The 13,581-nt window shown below is 32.4% G+C and overlaps 1 protein-coding gene and 1 long non-coding RNA gene across 2 annotated transcripts; one reads left to right on the plus strand and one right to left on the minus strand.

Annotated features, from left to right (window-relative positions):
* Positions 1-731: 731 nt before the first annotated feature.
* LOC114183821 (protein trichome birefringence-like 19) lies at positions 732-5,411 on the minus strand. The gene is made up of 2 exons (XM_028070973.2): positions 4,832-5,411; positions 732-1,659 (listed from the first exon to the last, which is right to left on the minus strand). Exons 1-2 carry the CDS (start codon positions 5,330-5,332, stop codon positions 853-855), a joined length of 1,308 nt encoding a protein of 435 aa, XP_027926774.2. The 5' UTR covers positions 5,333-5,411; the 3' UTR covers positions 732-852.
* A 7,049-nt stretch (positions 5,412-12,460) lies between these two features.
* Positions 12,461-13,072, plus strand: LOC114185764 (uncharacterized). Its single transcript, XR_003604890.2, has 2 exons — positions 12,461-12,715; positions 12,797-13,072. It is a non-coding gene; the product is annotated as an uncharacterized LOC114185764 (long non-coding RNA).
* Positions 13,073-13,581: the final 509 nt, after the last annotated feature.

Raw genomic sequence — 13,581 nt, forward strand, 5'->3', positions numbered from 1 at the left:
AAAAAAAAAAACTGCGTATAAAGAAGGTTTTATTGAAAAATATAAAATTTACTTTGATGATCTCTATGTTTAATGATATCTAACTATCTATCAATCATGCAAATGAAACATATATCAATATAATAAATAATGTTTAAGTAGTTGGATTGGATGTGCCAACTACTGGGTTTTGCTGATGGGCTTCTTCAATTTGGGCTCATGATGGTCCCGATTATTGTGCACCGTCAGATGTAGTGTTAAATAATTGAGTGGTGGAGATGGATCTGGAATAAACTTTTTCACATTTCTAAACAAGTATAATTTTCCTTTTCCCTGTGGTTCTAAACTTCAAAATCAGATTTTCTTGATTTTTATATGAAACTCGTGAAATTTAAATGTAATTCTAAATTAGTAAAAATAGAAAGTTTAACATTATATAATAATAAAGATCTATAATTTTATTGTCTTAAAATTTTAAGTTAAAAATAATGTAAATTTTTTATATATAAATTAAATTCATGTTTCGTTGGTGTGATGTCTCCCGTGATCTTTTATATCAAATCTCAACATTACTTGTTTCCAATTCTGCATTTGGTTTGAAGAACATCTGTGAGTTGTTGAAGTGGTCTTTTCAGATTGAATAGTGAGTTTTGTCATTCAAGTGGTCCTTACTTATATTCCGAATTATGTAAAGAATATTTCGATAATATTTATGAGGAACAACAAAAAGATATATATCAATGAACATAAAGTTATAAAAGGGATGATCAAATTCGATCTTAGTTTAAAAAGATTTACAAATTACAGTAGATGTGCGCAATGAAGTTTACAATTACAAGCAACGTTACACAAATATCCGATAAAATTGAATTGTCAATTTGAACGCAAATGAAGCCTCTCTTCCGCTGATCTCACACCCTCCATCTTCAACATCCCGAGCAGAAAATCACTCCACGTGTCAATAGGACCAGGCAAACACCAATGAACACAATCATTGTACAGTGTCACATTTTCATTAGGCCAATGACCGTATCTACTTGGGTGACCGTCCGGTCTCAACAACGATGCTTGTGTGACATCAAATAGCCTATATTTCAAACCCTTTTTTCTGGCTTCCTTCTCAGCAATCTTGAACTCCTCCAACTGAATCATATAAAACTCCAAATCAAGACCCTCTAATTGTGTCTCATTGCTCCTAAATGGCTTAGTTCTGACGCAGTTCCCACCCTGGTTCCACAACCCATTCTCAAAATGTGATGGGGCAAATGTCCTCAGAAACACTGTGCCTTTGAACTTCTCTAATCTATTGATGGCCTTAAACGCAGTCCTGAAAGCTCTTCTGTAACCATAGTACATGGTCAAGTCAGGGACATTCTCCAAGAGACAGTAATGGCATCCGACAATTTTTTGTTTCTCGTAGAAAACCATGGAACGTGTAAACCAATGTCCTCCATTGAGAATCACATAGTCAAAATCCTCAACTTGGGTTATCCACTTCTCATCAGGCTCATCAAGGTAAAGGTTGCAAAGCCCAGTTGGGCCTGGGCCCTTTGAATCTGCTTCTTTGGATCTCACCAAATGAGTTGTCCAAAAAGCAGCCATGGTGAAGTTGTAACTCGGGTACTTCCACCTCATAAAGTAATCGTCTCTTTTATACGACACATCAATGGGCCATTCCACCTACCAAATCCCAACAAAATGGTTACAGAATACTCGTACAAACAACCAAAACAAAATATGCTCCTTTGCCAAACAAATAATAGCATACAACAAAGTGGTGTATGTCAAATAAACGTCATTTTGCTACCAAACAAACATCAAGTGTCGTTTCTTTGAAATGCGTATACTTGTTACTATTATTATACAATAATGCATGACGTGATGCGTACTCAACTTATATGTTTTTTTTATTCCTGTGGTGTATATGAATAACAACAGCAGTGTATTATTATTCTTTTATCAGCTTAAACTGTATACTCTGTCTGCAACAAACAAAATTTCCAATCTAGAACAACTATTGCATTAACCAAGAATAATGCTGTTTTTACTTACACACAAGTGTGTAAGTAAAAACAGAAAGTAATAGTTAAGTTATAAGTTTCGAACTTTATCAGAGAACCCTCTCTTTTTGTACTGTAAGTACTGCAAATTTTAAGCTCCTAAACAATTGCCAAATTCTGAAATTATTCCATGTAACATCACCTTTTAGAGCATTTCCTTTTAGCCTCCTTTATCATCTTAAGTCATGTTTTTGTGTTGGGAAAAGAAGCAAAACCCTGCATGTTACAAACTCGGAGGATCCAGCTCATAGTTGTATTGTTTACATGTGAACTTTTCCGCAAAAGACACAGAAATGGATAGCTAATCTTATTAATAATGCATTACGCTAATGGCAATAATACATTATGATATATATTCACTTTTGTATTTGGAGTAAATAAAATAATCGAGTGGTCCCATCTGGTCTCTCTCTCTCTCTCATCTCAGATTCCCTTCAAACACAGACTAATATGAAATTTTGTCCATGCATATGGATTTGGTTGGCCAAGCTTTAATTTCTCATCAATTTCATATTCAACCAAAGTCCTAATGTTATCAAAGAGTATTTGACGTGCACAACAGCATCACTGGTTTTTCTAATTTCAGAAATGTGACCTCTCAACAAGATCTATTATTGAACTCTCCACACCACCTTTATATAGTTCTCATCTCTCTGTCTCTCTTTTTCTCACAATCTTTCTTTCTTATAGTGGATACAGTTTGGTGTTACAACTTGAACCTATAATAGCAAGTCCTAACTGCTTCATTTTTGTCACTTTTGCATAAGACCTCAATTTATAAGAAACTGAGTAGTTTACATGATTATCAGAAATATTATATTCTCTTAATCTCTTTATATTAACAAACTAATGCATGTTTTCTTAAAGGCAATGTAAAAAGAAGAAGGAATATTGTAAAAGAGGATCAAGACAAACTGAAAAGAATTTTATAAAAACAACCAAACGTAGTATAATTATTATTCTGAACCGAACAAGCACTTAGCTAATAGCCTTATGCAGAATGGTTGGAATGTCAAAAGACAACCTGACATAAAACAACAAGAAACTGGGGTACCTTGTGTTTTTCTTTTCTTTTTCCTGTGTCATACAAGAGAAATGCAAGCAAATAGTACTCTTTAACACACACTCACTATAATTAATCATCAGGTACATTTTATGTGTAATACCAAGTTACATGTTTTTATATGTATTAATTCTTCATTTGTTTTCTTTTATGACCTAATGAATAATTAAGTGTTAACACCATCTTATAATTAAATGTGAAAGCTCAATTCTCAACCATTTCTACTTTCTGGTTTGGCAGGACCTGAACAATTATTGCTGTCTCAAAATGCAAGTTGACATAAACTCTTCTTCATAATATCAGTGTATAATTCAAAGCAGAAGCCAATAGAATGAAAAGTTCTGCTACCATCAACAGTGAACAAGTTTTTTCTTTTTGAAAGTGTGACTAAGTTACTGACAGGGTAGCTTCCTCCATAGGGTAATTCTGGGAGTACTATTGTGTATCACAAGTATACCCGAAACGTCAAATTTTGTATAGTAATTTTTCAGGTTTTGAATAATGGAAGTCTACTTAGTTAGATATACATAAAGAGGGGACAAAAATTATGCCGACACTATTTTTTTTTTCTCTGTAAATAAATACTTAACATTTAATTGCTATTAGTTGAACTGATAAATGGTTTTGGAAAATTTAGCAACACTAATTTAAGGTTAATATTATATTCATTTTCTTTTATGTGGTAGCTAGACACAGACGTAGAGAACAAGGTGTGTGACGAGTTGAATCGAATGTGAGTGGCACAGTTTCCCGAGAAAAGATTCGATTCCTCGGCATGCATGCTCGATGCTCTTTCACGCATGTTACTTTCCTTTGATCATTTTACCTAATCCTTGAATATCGTAATGGCTTAGGTGAACAAACCAGACACAAGGATAAACGACAACGTATATATAATCGAAATAGGAAAAAAAACTGCATCCATATACTTTTTCAATAAAATCTGTTCAATAAAAAGGGATAAGATGAAAAAAAGGAAAAAGATAATGATGTGATAAAAATGGCAATAAAAAGTGTTGCAAAATATTGTTATATGGATAACAACTCATCGTAACAGGGTTGGGATAGAGACATTTGGAGAAAAACAAATACGAGCTGATTAATTGTATTACATAGCTTTCAAAAATAATTAGTGGAATAATTAGCACGGTGAAGATAAAGTTAAGAAAGTGATTTATTTGACTAAAACGTTATTGATGTCTAATCTTCACGTGTCAGCAGACATTAGAAGAATAGTAGTAGTAATTGTGTCTGCTCATAGATTTGAAATCCCACCATCTCCACCTCAAAATGTTAAACTTAAAATATCACAAAGCTTAGATTTCCATAAAGAAAACGAAAAGGGTAGTATCATTTACTAACTATTAAGATATTTAAATTTTTGTGGCTCTGAAATTTAGGTGAGGATAAAGGGTTTCAATGTAATCAGATCCAGAACTAATTTTAAAGTTTTGATTTTTTTATTTTTTTTAAGTAGTAGAAAAATAATCTCTCTCCTTCCACTAGTATTTTAGTTCTTGCTTTTGATTATTTATGTAAGAAGTTATTAAAATAAAACACACCCAGATAAAAATAATATTTTTTTTTTCATAAATTATAAATCAAAAAATTAATACTAAAAACAAAAAACTAACTAGCTCACATGCTCTTGATGGATCAAAAACTTACACCAGAAAACTCTTAGCAGAAGCTTAAAAATGATGAACTATGAAGCAATAAGAAAACTTACCCTTGATAGGAGGCAAATCATGGACTGCATCTGGTTTCTGCCAACTGAGTCTCCAACAAACGCCATGGATTTTCCTCTGACAAGCTCAAGAAACTGGAAAGGGTTGAAGACAGGTAGTTCACACCCATTTGGTTTCCACTTCCACTTCATGAACTCAGAGTCTGGTCTACCATACTTCATGCAGTTTTGGTGTTCGTGAATAGCCCAGCATGTTTTGTTTGAGTAATATGGAGCCTTTGGGTTTGGGACCCATTCCCCACTGAAAATGTCACACTTTTTGATCGAAGTTGAAGGCAAGCTTGAAGACTCGTTCAGATCATCAAATGCTGAGTATGGCTTCTTGGATTCTTTGTTCGATGATGAAGAGTATCGGAACAAAGGGTAGGACAGTGGCGTCACAGTGAATAACAGTATGGCAAACACTGCAAGTAAAGTCACTTTTGGGATCATTTGTTTTGGGGTGCTTTTACCGAACAGAAGCTCTATAACTTGGAACTTCATTTTGGAAAGAGGGAGAAAGAGAAAGAGAAAGAGAAGAGAAGGGTAGGAACAAACACATACAAGGTTGTATAGAACAAAATGGAGAAGTTTTTCTTATATAAAATATCTGTTGTGTTGTGTGCAAGAACTTTATTTTATTTCATTTTTTACATTTGGATTATGATTGCAAGTACTTAAGAAAGTTTATTTCCTAATTACACTTAATTAATTTTTTTTTTCAGACATGCATGAGATATATGAGATGTCTTTTGAGAAAAGTTTTTGGATTTTTGGTTGGCATCACCCATGCGCTATGCACAGTGGTATATAATATTTGGAAATTGTCTTTTTCTTTGTCCTACTACAAAACGTTATTAATAACGCAAATACTGTTTATAGTTATTAATCTTTAAAAACAGACGGTGTTTTTTTTTTCTTTTATGAATGCATGCACCTTATTTCGAAAACAACATATTTTATTACAAATCTTGAAATGTCTTCTATGTTACGTACCAAAGCAACTACTACTTAGGTGAGCAGGTAAATAATATCATTATTATATGTTCCAGTGTTGACTTACACTATATATATGGTGCTTTGCTTTGTCAATGAAAATCTGAAATCTGTAAAAGTGGGTGGAGAAAACAAGAGAAATATAATTAATTAATTAATTAATTGTGATAAGCAATATGTAACCAAAAAAAAAAAGAGACAAAAATAAAAATAACTGTAACAGTAAAAGGAATTTTTTTTTATAATTTCTCTATTGGGTTAAGACTTTTATGTTTAATTAATTTGCATTTACGAATTTTACATAAACTAAACTACATCGAGATCCGTGATCATTCACCAAATGCCATTCTTTTCATCTTGGGAAGTGGAATATTTTTGGAGGGTAAATTAGGCAATTTGCTTTTTCAATTTGTTCAAGACATAGATTGAATTTGACAAGTGACAATATATTGATCAGGAATATAATCAAGCTTGCACGTCAGAATTTTAGATCCAGATCTATATTTTTAATATAATGAATTCTAAATTCTCTTTATATTATTCCAATAATCTTCTTTTCCTTTAAATATTGAGTGCATTTTTGTATTTCCGTGATATTAAATATATTTACTTTTGTATTTGATATTCTTTATTAAATAGAAGACGGATCACAGCTTTTCTTTGGAAGAATCTTCTGCAATTTGTGCTGTAAAATGTTGTTGTAGTGTGATTGTTTTTTAATATTTCTCCTTTGAATTATGTTGGTGATGTTAGAAAGTGATGTGATTCATTAATGATTTTACGAAGCTGGTTTCCGAATACTACCTAATAATTTTGATGACAAAGGTCAAATGTAGTAGGATGATGAATGGGTTAAGAAATAGAAATATTGCGTTCGTTAATCTTTGTCTGTGCAATCATAACATATCAGGACACATGTACGAACCACAGGTCATGATCAAGACTACCATAAAACAATTATGGTAAGCTTGCATATATAATGAAAAAATTATTTAATTAAAATTAAATGTGGGGACTAACTAATTGATGTCTGATTTGATATTTAATCAATTCAACAATAACCTAATCAAATGCTAATTCTCTAGTTTATGAGCAGGACTCAGTCATATAATTAATTGTGTCTTTTGTTAAGGATTAGATAAGTTTTTTTTTCTTTAATTTATAGTAAAAATTATAATTAATTTCTCTTCAAAATTTTTGTCCAATTTAATTTCTCAATTTTAAAAATGTGTAAATTTAGTTTTTTAAATCTAGTAAGTTTATTTGATGTTTTGGATACGTTATGATAGTTTTTGAATTATTTATATTTTTTGATAAATTTTTACTCCAATATTATGAAATGTTAAATAAATTTAATAAAAATTTGATTAAAATGATTAAATATACACAAATTTAAAGATTAAGACTAAATTGGTTCAAAATTTAAAAAAAAAATTAATTTTATTTTTCATTAAAAAAAGTAAGGGATCCAAAACATTTCTTTTTAATATATAATCATTTTAAAAATAAAACATATGTAGAAGACTATATATAACTTCATGTTTATCCTTTGATTAGGTGTGATTGATTTGATTAGTGAGTTTTGTAGTAGCAAAGTTGAAGTTGAATGGAGAAGAAATAAGAGAGCAATGGATGAAAGAAAATGAATGCACAACCACCTTGAATTCAATTTCCTCTGTAATTGATTATTCCCTTTGAAGTTTGTGTGTTCATCAATGGTGTACAATTTATTGCAGCCAAAGAAGAAGGCAATTGGAAACAACATGATTTGGATGGAAGAAGACACTCGTGTCCGGTTAGGTAGTACAACTAATCAGACCACCATGTTTACACCTTTGTGACAACATCAATTCAAACAATTGGTGTATGTAACACCAAATCCAGGTTTGACCTAAGTAGCCAACTACACAAGTACACTTGACTTGAGTGCATGAATTTTCCAATTTTTTACTCATTCATTTTTTTTAATTGTGAAACACAATTTAAAAAACATAATTAAGAACATAACATTTTATTGGAAGAACTTAAATATACAAGTCTTTTTTATCTCAAATCTCAGAAAGCCGAAAATCAAAAAAAATAAATAATCAAAATCTAAGTATTATAAGAATAATGATATTTTGACTACTAAATTTTGACAACTTTCATGAGGTGATATCTTCTAAATAATTTTGAAATATTGAGAATGAAAAAATGAAAAAAATGAAAAATCACTTAGAAGATGTCACCTAAAATTATAAGAGAAATTTATCAAAATTTAGTAGTAAATTTTTTTTTCTATAATATAATAAAATCATTCAACATGGTACACAATGCATGCATAACCTGTCCTTTAGAAATACATCATCTCCTATGTCTCATGCATTTACTGTGTGCTTCTCATAAACATTATGTGTCATGTGATTTGTGGTGTAACTAATTTTCTCTCTATCTCTAACTTAAAAATGTAAATATTATAAAAAATTGAAAATAATGTAATCCAAAAATTTTAAATTTAGACATGAAATATTACTCCTCAGTTAGAAAAAGGTCAAATTTAACATTCACATGTATTTTTACTTCTTAAAATTTTCTCTTGAAGTTAATGTGGAGGAATGAAGGCCCAGCAATAATTGAGGAGGAACGTGGTAATGAGACTAATAATGTGAGAAAGTTTAACTTTACACCTAAACTAAATTACATGTTATCTCTTTCATTGTCATCTTCTCTTTTTAGATCCTTTTACGTTGGAAATCTTCAAAATTCCATTCCATTGCTTCCTTTTTCTCACATCTTACAATAATTATTGTACCTCACCCTTCTCATCATCCTTTACTCTTTCTTTTTGGTTCTTGAAGAAAGGATAAGGAAAGATAGTGAAAAACAAATGACAAATAAAGTATAATAAAATAGATAGTTTTTAGGTTATTTAATTCTATAACATTTAAGAAAGTTATGCAAAAAGAAACCCCTATGTATCTAATAAAGTTGCATACTAAATAGATATATTTTTGTTCTATTTTACTCTCAATTACTTTAAAAGTAAGACAATAATTCATTTACTTATCATCCATTTATTTTACCTACAAATAAATTCATATAATAGATTTATTAAAAAATAAAAACATCCATTTAAGTTAAGAAATTTTTATTTTCTCAATCTCCAAGTAAATTTTCGAACAATTTTCCGGCCATTCGAGTCTTATATTTGTCCAAGTGTTTCTTCAGAACAAATTTAGAACAGTGATAAAATCTAGGGGTGGGCATGGATTGGATATTTAATGATCCAATCCACATCCATTTTATATCCAAATAATTGGATTAGATTTTTGACCCAAATCCATTTTTTTAGCAAAAGTAGTTTGGATTTTTTTAGAATCCAGATCCAAATATTTGGATCAAGATTTAAATCCAATCCAAATATTTGGATCAAGATTTAAATCCAATCCAAATATTTGGATCAAGATTTAAATCCAATCCAAATATTTGGATCAAGTTTAAAATCCAGAATCCATTTTTAATAAAAGAAATTTAAATTGAATTTCTTAAAACTTGTGTCATTAAGGCCCGAATGACTCGGATGAGATCGACGATCCGGACGGACCCGACAGCCCGGACGATCAAGACCGGCCCGATGACCCGAACGGGCTCGACAACCCGAACGGGCCGGACAATCCGAACGGGCCCGAAAACACAAACAGGCTCGACAACACGAACGTGCCGAACGACCCGAATGGGACCAACGACCCAGACGGGCCAGACGACCCGAACGGACAGGTCCAAATAGTCGGGCCCAATCGGGTAGTCGGGCACGTTCGAATCGTGGGGCCGTCTGGGTCGTCAGGTACGTCAAGGTCATCAGGCCCGTCTGAGTCGTCGGGCCCATCCGGGTCGTAGGGCCCGTTCGGGACGTCGAGCCCGTCTAGGTCGTAGGGCCCGTCCGGGTCGTAGCGCTCGTTCGTGTCATCGTGTCATCCGGGTCGTAAGGCCCGTGTAGGTCGTCAGGCTCATCCGGGTCGCCAGGCCCGTCAAAGTCGTCCAAGTTGTCATGTCCGTCTGGATCGTCGGGCCCATTCGGGTCGTCCGGCCCGTTCGTGTCGTCGTGCCCATCCGGGTCGTAAGGCCCGTGTAGGTTGTTAGACCCATCCTGGTCGTCGGGCCCGTACGGGTCTTCGGGCTCGTCCGGGTCATCGGGCCGTCTGGGTCGTCAGGCCCATCCGGGTCGTCGGGCCCGTACGGGTCTTCGGGCCCGTTCGGGTCATCGGGCCATATGGGTCGTCAGGCCCATCCGGGTCGTCGGGCCCGTACGAGTCTTCGGGCCCGTCCGGGTCATCGGGCCGTTTGGGTCGTCAGGCCTATCCGGGTCGTCGTGCCCGTCTGGGTCGCCAGGATGTCCAGCCCATCCGGGTCTTCGGGCCCGTTCAGGTTGTCAGGCCTGTTCAGGTTTTTGGGCCTGCCTGACTCGTTCGAGTCTTTGGGCTGCCTGACCTGTTTTCGTCATTGGTTCTGCCTGGTCCGTTCGGGTTTTCGGGTCCGCGTGACTCATCAGGTCATTGGGCCTGATCGACTCGTTCGGTTTGTCGGGCCCGCCTATTTCGTTAATATCTTTAGGCCCGCCCAACCTCTTATGGTTGTCGGGCCTGTTCGATCCGTATAGGTCGTCGAGCAAGGCCCATCCAAGTCTGAATTTAGTATAGTTCCTCTCAACCTTTAGTCTAACCCAACTAAAAATTTAAATTGAAAATTTGGATTGGATTTTTTGGATTATCCATATTTAAAAATCTTGATTTATAAAATGGATATCCAATCCATAAGATATATAAAATGTAAATTAGATTGGAATCCATATCCATTAAATGGATTTTAAATGGATTAGATTTTTAATAAAATGGATTATAAATGGAGTGGATTGGAGCAAAAGTGGATTGGATCAAGAAAATTAAATTTTTTGCCCACCCCTAATAAAATCTTCTCTTTATTTAGTGAATTTGTGTGTACTCTTATAAACTCAGTAGAAAGAGAATAAGAGAAAGAAGAAAGAAAGAAAAAACATTAATTTTTTTTATGTTGTGATCTGGGTGATAAAAAGAAATATGCTTTAGTGATATTTTCATTCATTTTTTTATCTTAAAATTTGGCTTAAATATCAAATTATCTTAATGAAAAAATAAGGATACGCAGAGCTTTAAACAAAAAAAAAATGGTGAAAGAAATTTAATTGCAATAATTAAAAATTTTCATAAATTTAATTTGTGCAAAACCATATACATTGATGACAGTAGAAAGATAAAATATAAATAAGTCCACTAAAAAGGTTAGACTATCTAATTTCCATGTTAACAAAAAAACAATAAATCAAAACGGTATTTAATCTTTTTCAGTCCACACGATCTTCTCTCACATATTACACATACTGGGCCCAAAAAAAACTTTAAATGGGCTTCATTTCACAACATTACAAGTGAAAACTTTCTTAACTCTATTAAATTTCTTAATTACCTTTAATTCATTTTTCAAATGGAATGTATCTTTTACAAATTACATCTTATAAAGTTTATTTATATCCCGTGATACAATCATTATAATAAAAGTACCAAATTGAGTAATAGTCATGTGATAAATAATATATAAATACATAGTTCTAAAAATCCCGTGATATTATTATATGTGTGTGTGAATCTAATTGTTAAACTATGATATAATAATCTATATCTTTAATTCTATTTTTTATTATAACAGAAATGTTTCATTTGATACTATGAGTAATATATAAAGTGTAAGAAATCCTCTTTAGAGATTGAGTGGCTGTAGGTCAATAACTCATCCTTATCTTTGATTATTCAAAATAATTAGCATATAAAATACTGAATTTAATACTTTAGAAAAGATGATGGTGACTTAACCACAAATCACACCCAATTTAATATCCTATTTATAACTAATAATTGTCCACACGTTATATAATTAAGAGCTTAATCTATGTACTACTCTGTTATCGTAAAACATTTTCATATAACAAAAATCATTATCATCATGCTGTATCAATGAATAAAATAAAATAGTTAATTTTAATACATATACTTATAAAAAAGTATCACACTAATATTATATATAAATTAAATTCTAAAACAAATGAATTTTTAAGAATTTTGTAGTCAACCTTAATATTTAAGATATAGCCAAAGAAACAAATTTGTGTTGTACAAATAAATTTCAGGATTAAAAGCACATCGTGTAGGAATTCCTTTCTGCACAAACCAACAAACAGTGACCTTTTGACCACTTAATTGAAACTCTTGCATAACTATTTAAAACTACAAATTTCTTTGATAATTTAATAATATAATATAAATCAAATAAATCAAATAATAGATTAGTCACCTATCCCTAAGTGAGAAGGCTTTTCTTTTTGCAATTAAATTCTGTATTCCATTTCCATAACTTTTTTAAGGAATTTATTTGCATAACTTAAATATTACAAATTCTGGTAAAAAAAAACCTAGTAATTAGAACTTTTTTTATGGTTCTGAATAACCAATACTTAAATTATTATGCAGAACTTCGAATCCATATATATATATATATATATATATATATATATATATATATATATATATATATATATATATATATATATATATATATATATATCTTCAGAGCTATTAGCCTTACATGCTCTTGATGCTTAACATTTCACACCAATTCTCACATTTCAATTCATTCATTTCCTCTTCCTAACTTGTTTCATTTCCCCTTTAACACAGAAACACAAACTATTTGTTCATCATATCATATACCCTTTTCATTTTTCTTTTTTCTACAACAAGTGTAGTTTTTGTTTTCATCTTCTTCTGCATTCTCTACCAAAAAGTGGAGGAAGTGTTCTGTTACCACAAAGAACAAGGGGACAAGGTATGTTTCTCATCACCCTCTTGTTTTTCCATTCTTTTCTTTGTGCTTGTTATTATGCAGTGCTTAGTGTTTTTATTTCAGTGTTTTTTCGCAGAATTAACGATGATGGGTCTGGGAAGGTTGGTAGGGACTCTAAAATCCAAAATAAGGTCTTTGAAACTGAGGAAACCTTATGATAAGATGGAGAAGAGTGAGAGCATGAGAGTGGAGATAAGAAGCAGAAAAGCCAGAAAACTCATTGAAGAGACCTTAAAAATTGCTGATTCACCTAAGTCCAGAACCTTCACTTTATGATGCTTATGTATTATTGTGTTGGTAAAAACTCTTCAATAATTAAGTTTTTCTGCTATTCATATACATGAGTCTTTGAATTTCAATGATTTAACTTACTCTATATCCTTTAACTCTTAACCTTTGCATCAATCACATGTAATTAGTACTACTAATAATCATGTTAGGTATACAAGTCTAGAATGGTATGAAGCATGCAAAAACTTTGCAGAATTTGTATGAGTTTGTTGTTTGAGGCACTTGCATAAAAATGGAAGGTGGAAAGTACCAGAAAAATGAATTATTGAGTTTCTTTTAGGCCATTTGCATAGATAAAAGTGGGAGGGGGAAAAAACAGCAACAAAATTGAAATAAAAGGTAAAAACTTTGAAAGAAAAATATCTGTATTTATGCACTGTATAGTAGATTTTCACTGAAGCTCCTTTCGTTTTCAAATTTATTGCTTATGAACATCAGGTCTGGTTTTAGGTGGACCATTCTATAGATGGTGCAGGCCAATTATGTCACCTTCACTTTTTTCCCTCTTGTTTTAAATGAACACGAGAAATTTAAGTATTTTAAAAATAAATTCAAGA

The sequence above is a fragment of the Vigna unguiculata genome, chromosome 5 (genome assembly GCF_037176805.1).
Source record: "Vigna unguiculata cultivar grain cowpea cultivar isolate G323 ecotype 2 chromosome 5, ASM3717680v1, whole genome shotgun sequence".
Classification (NCBI taxonomy): Eukaryota; Viridiplantae; Streptophyta; class Magnoliopsida; order Fabales; family Fabaceae; genus Vigna; species Vigna unguiculata.

Coding starts and splice junctions, on each gene's coding strand:
- LOC114183821 (XM_028070973.2), bottom strand. CDS start 5,332: ATGAAGTTCCAAGTTATAGAGCTTCTGTTCGGTAAAAGCACCCCAAAA. Junction 1,660..4,831: donor TGATTTGCCTCCTATCAAGG/GTAAGTTTTCTT, acceptor GGGATTTGGTAG/GTGGAATGGCCCATTGATGT.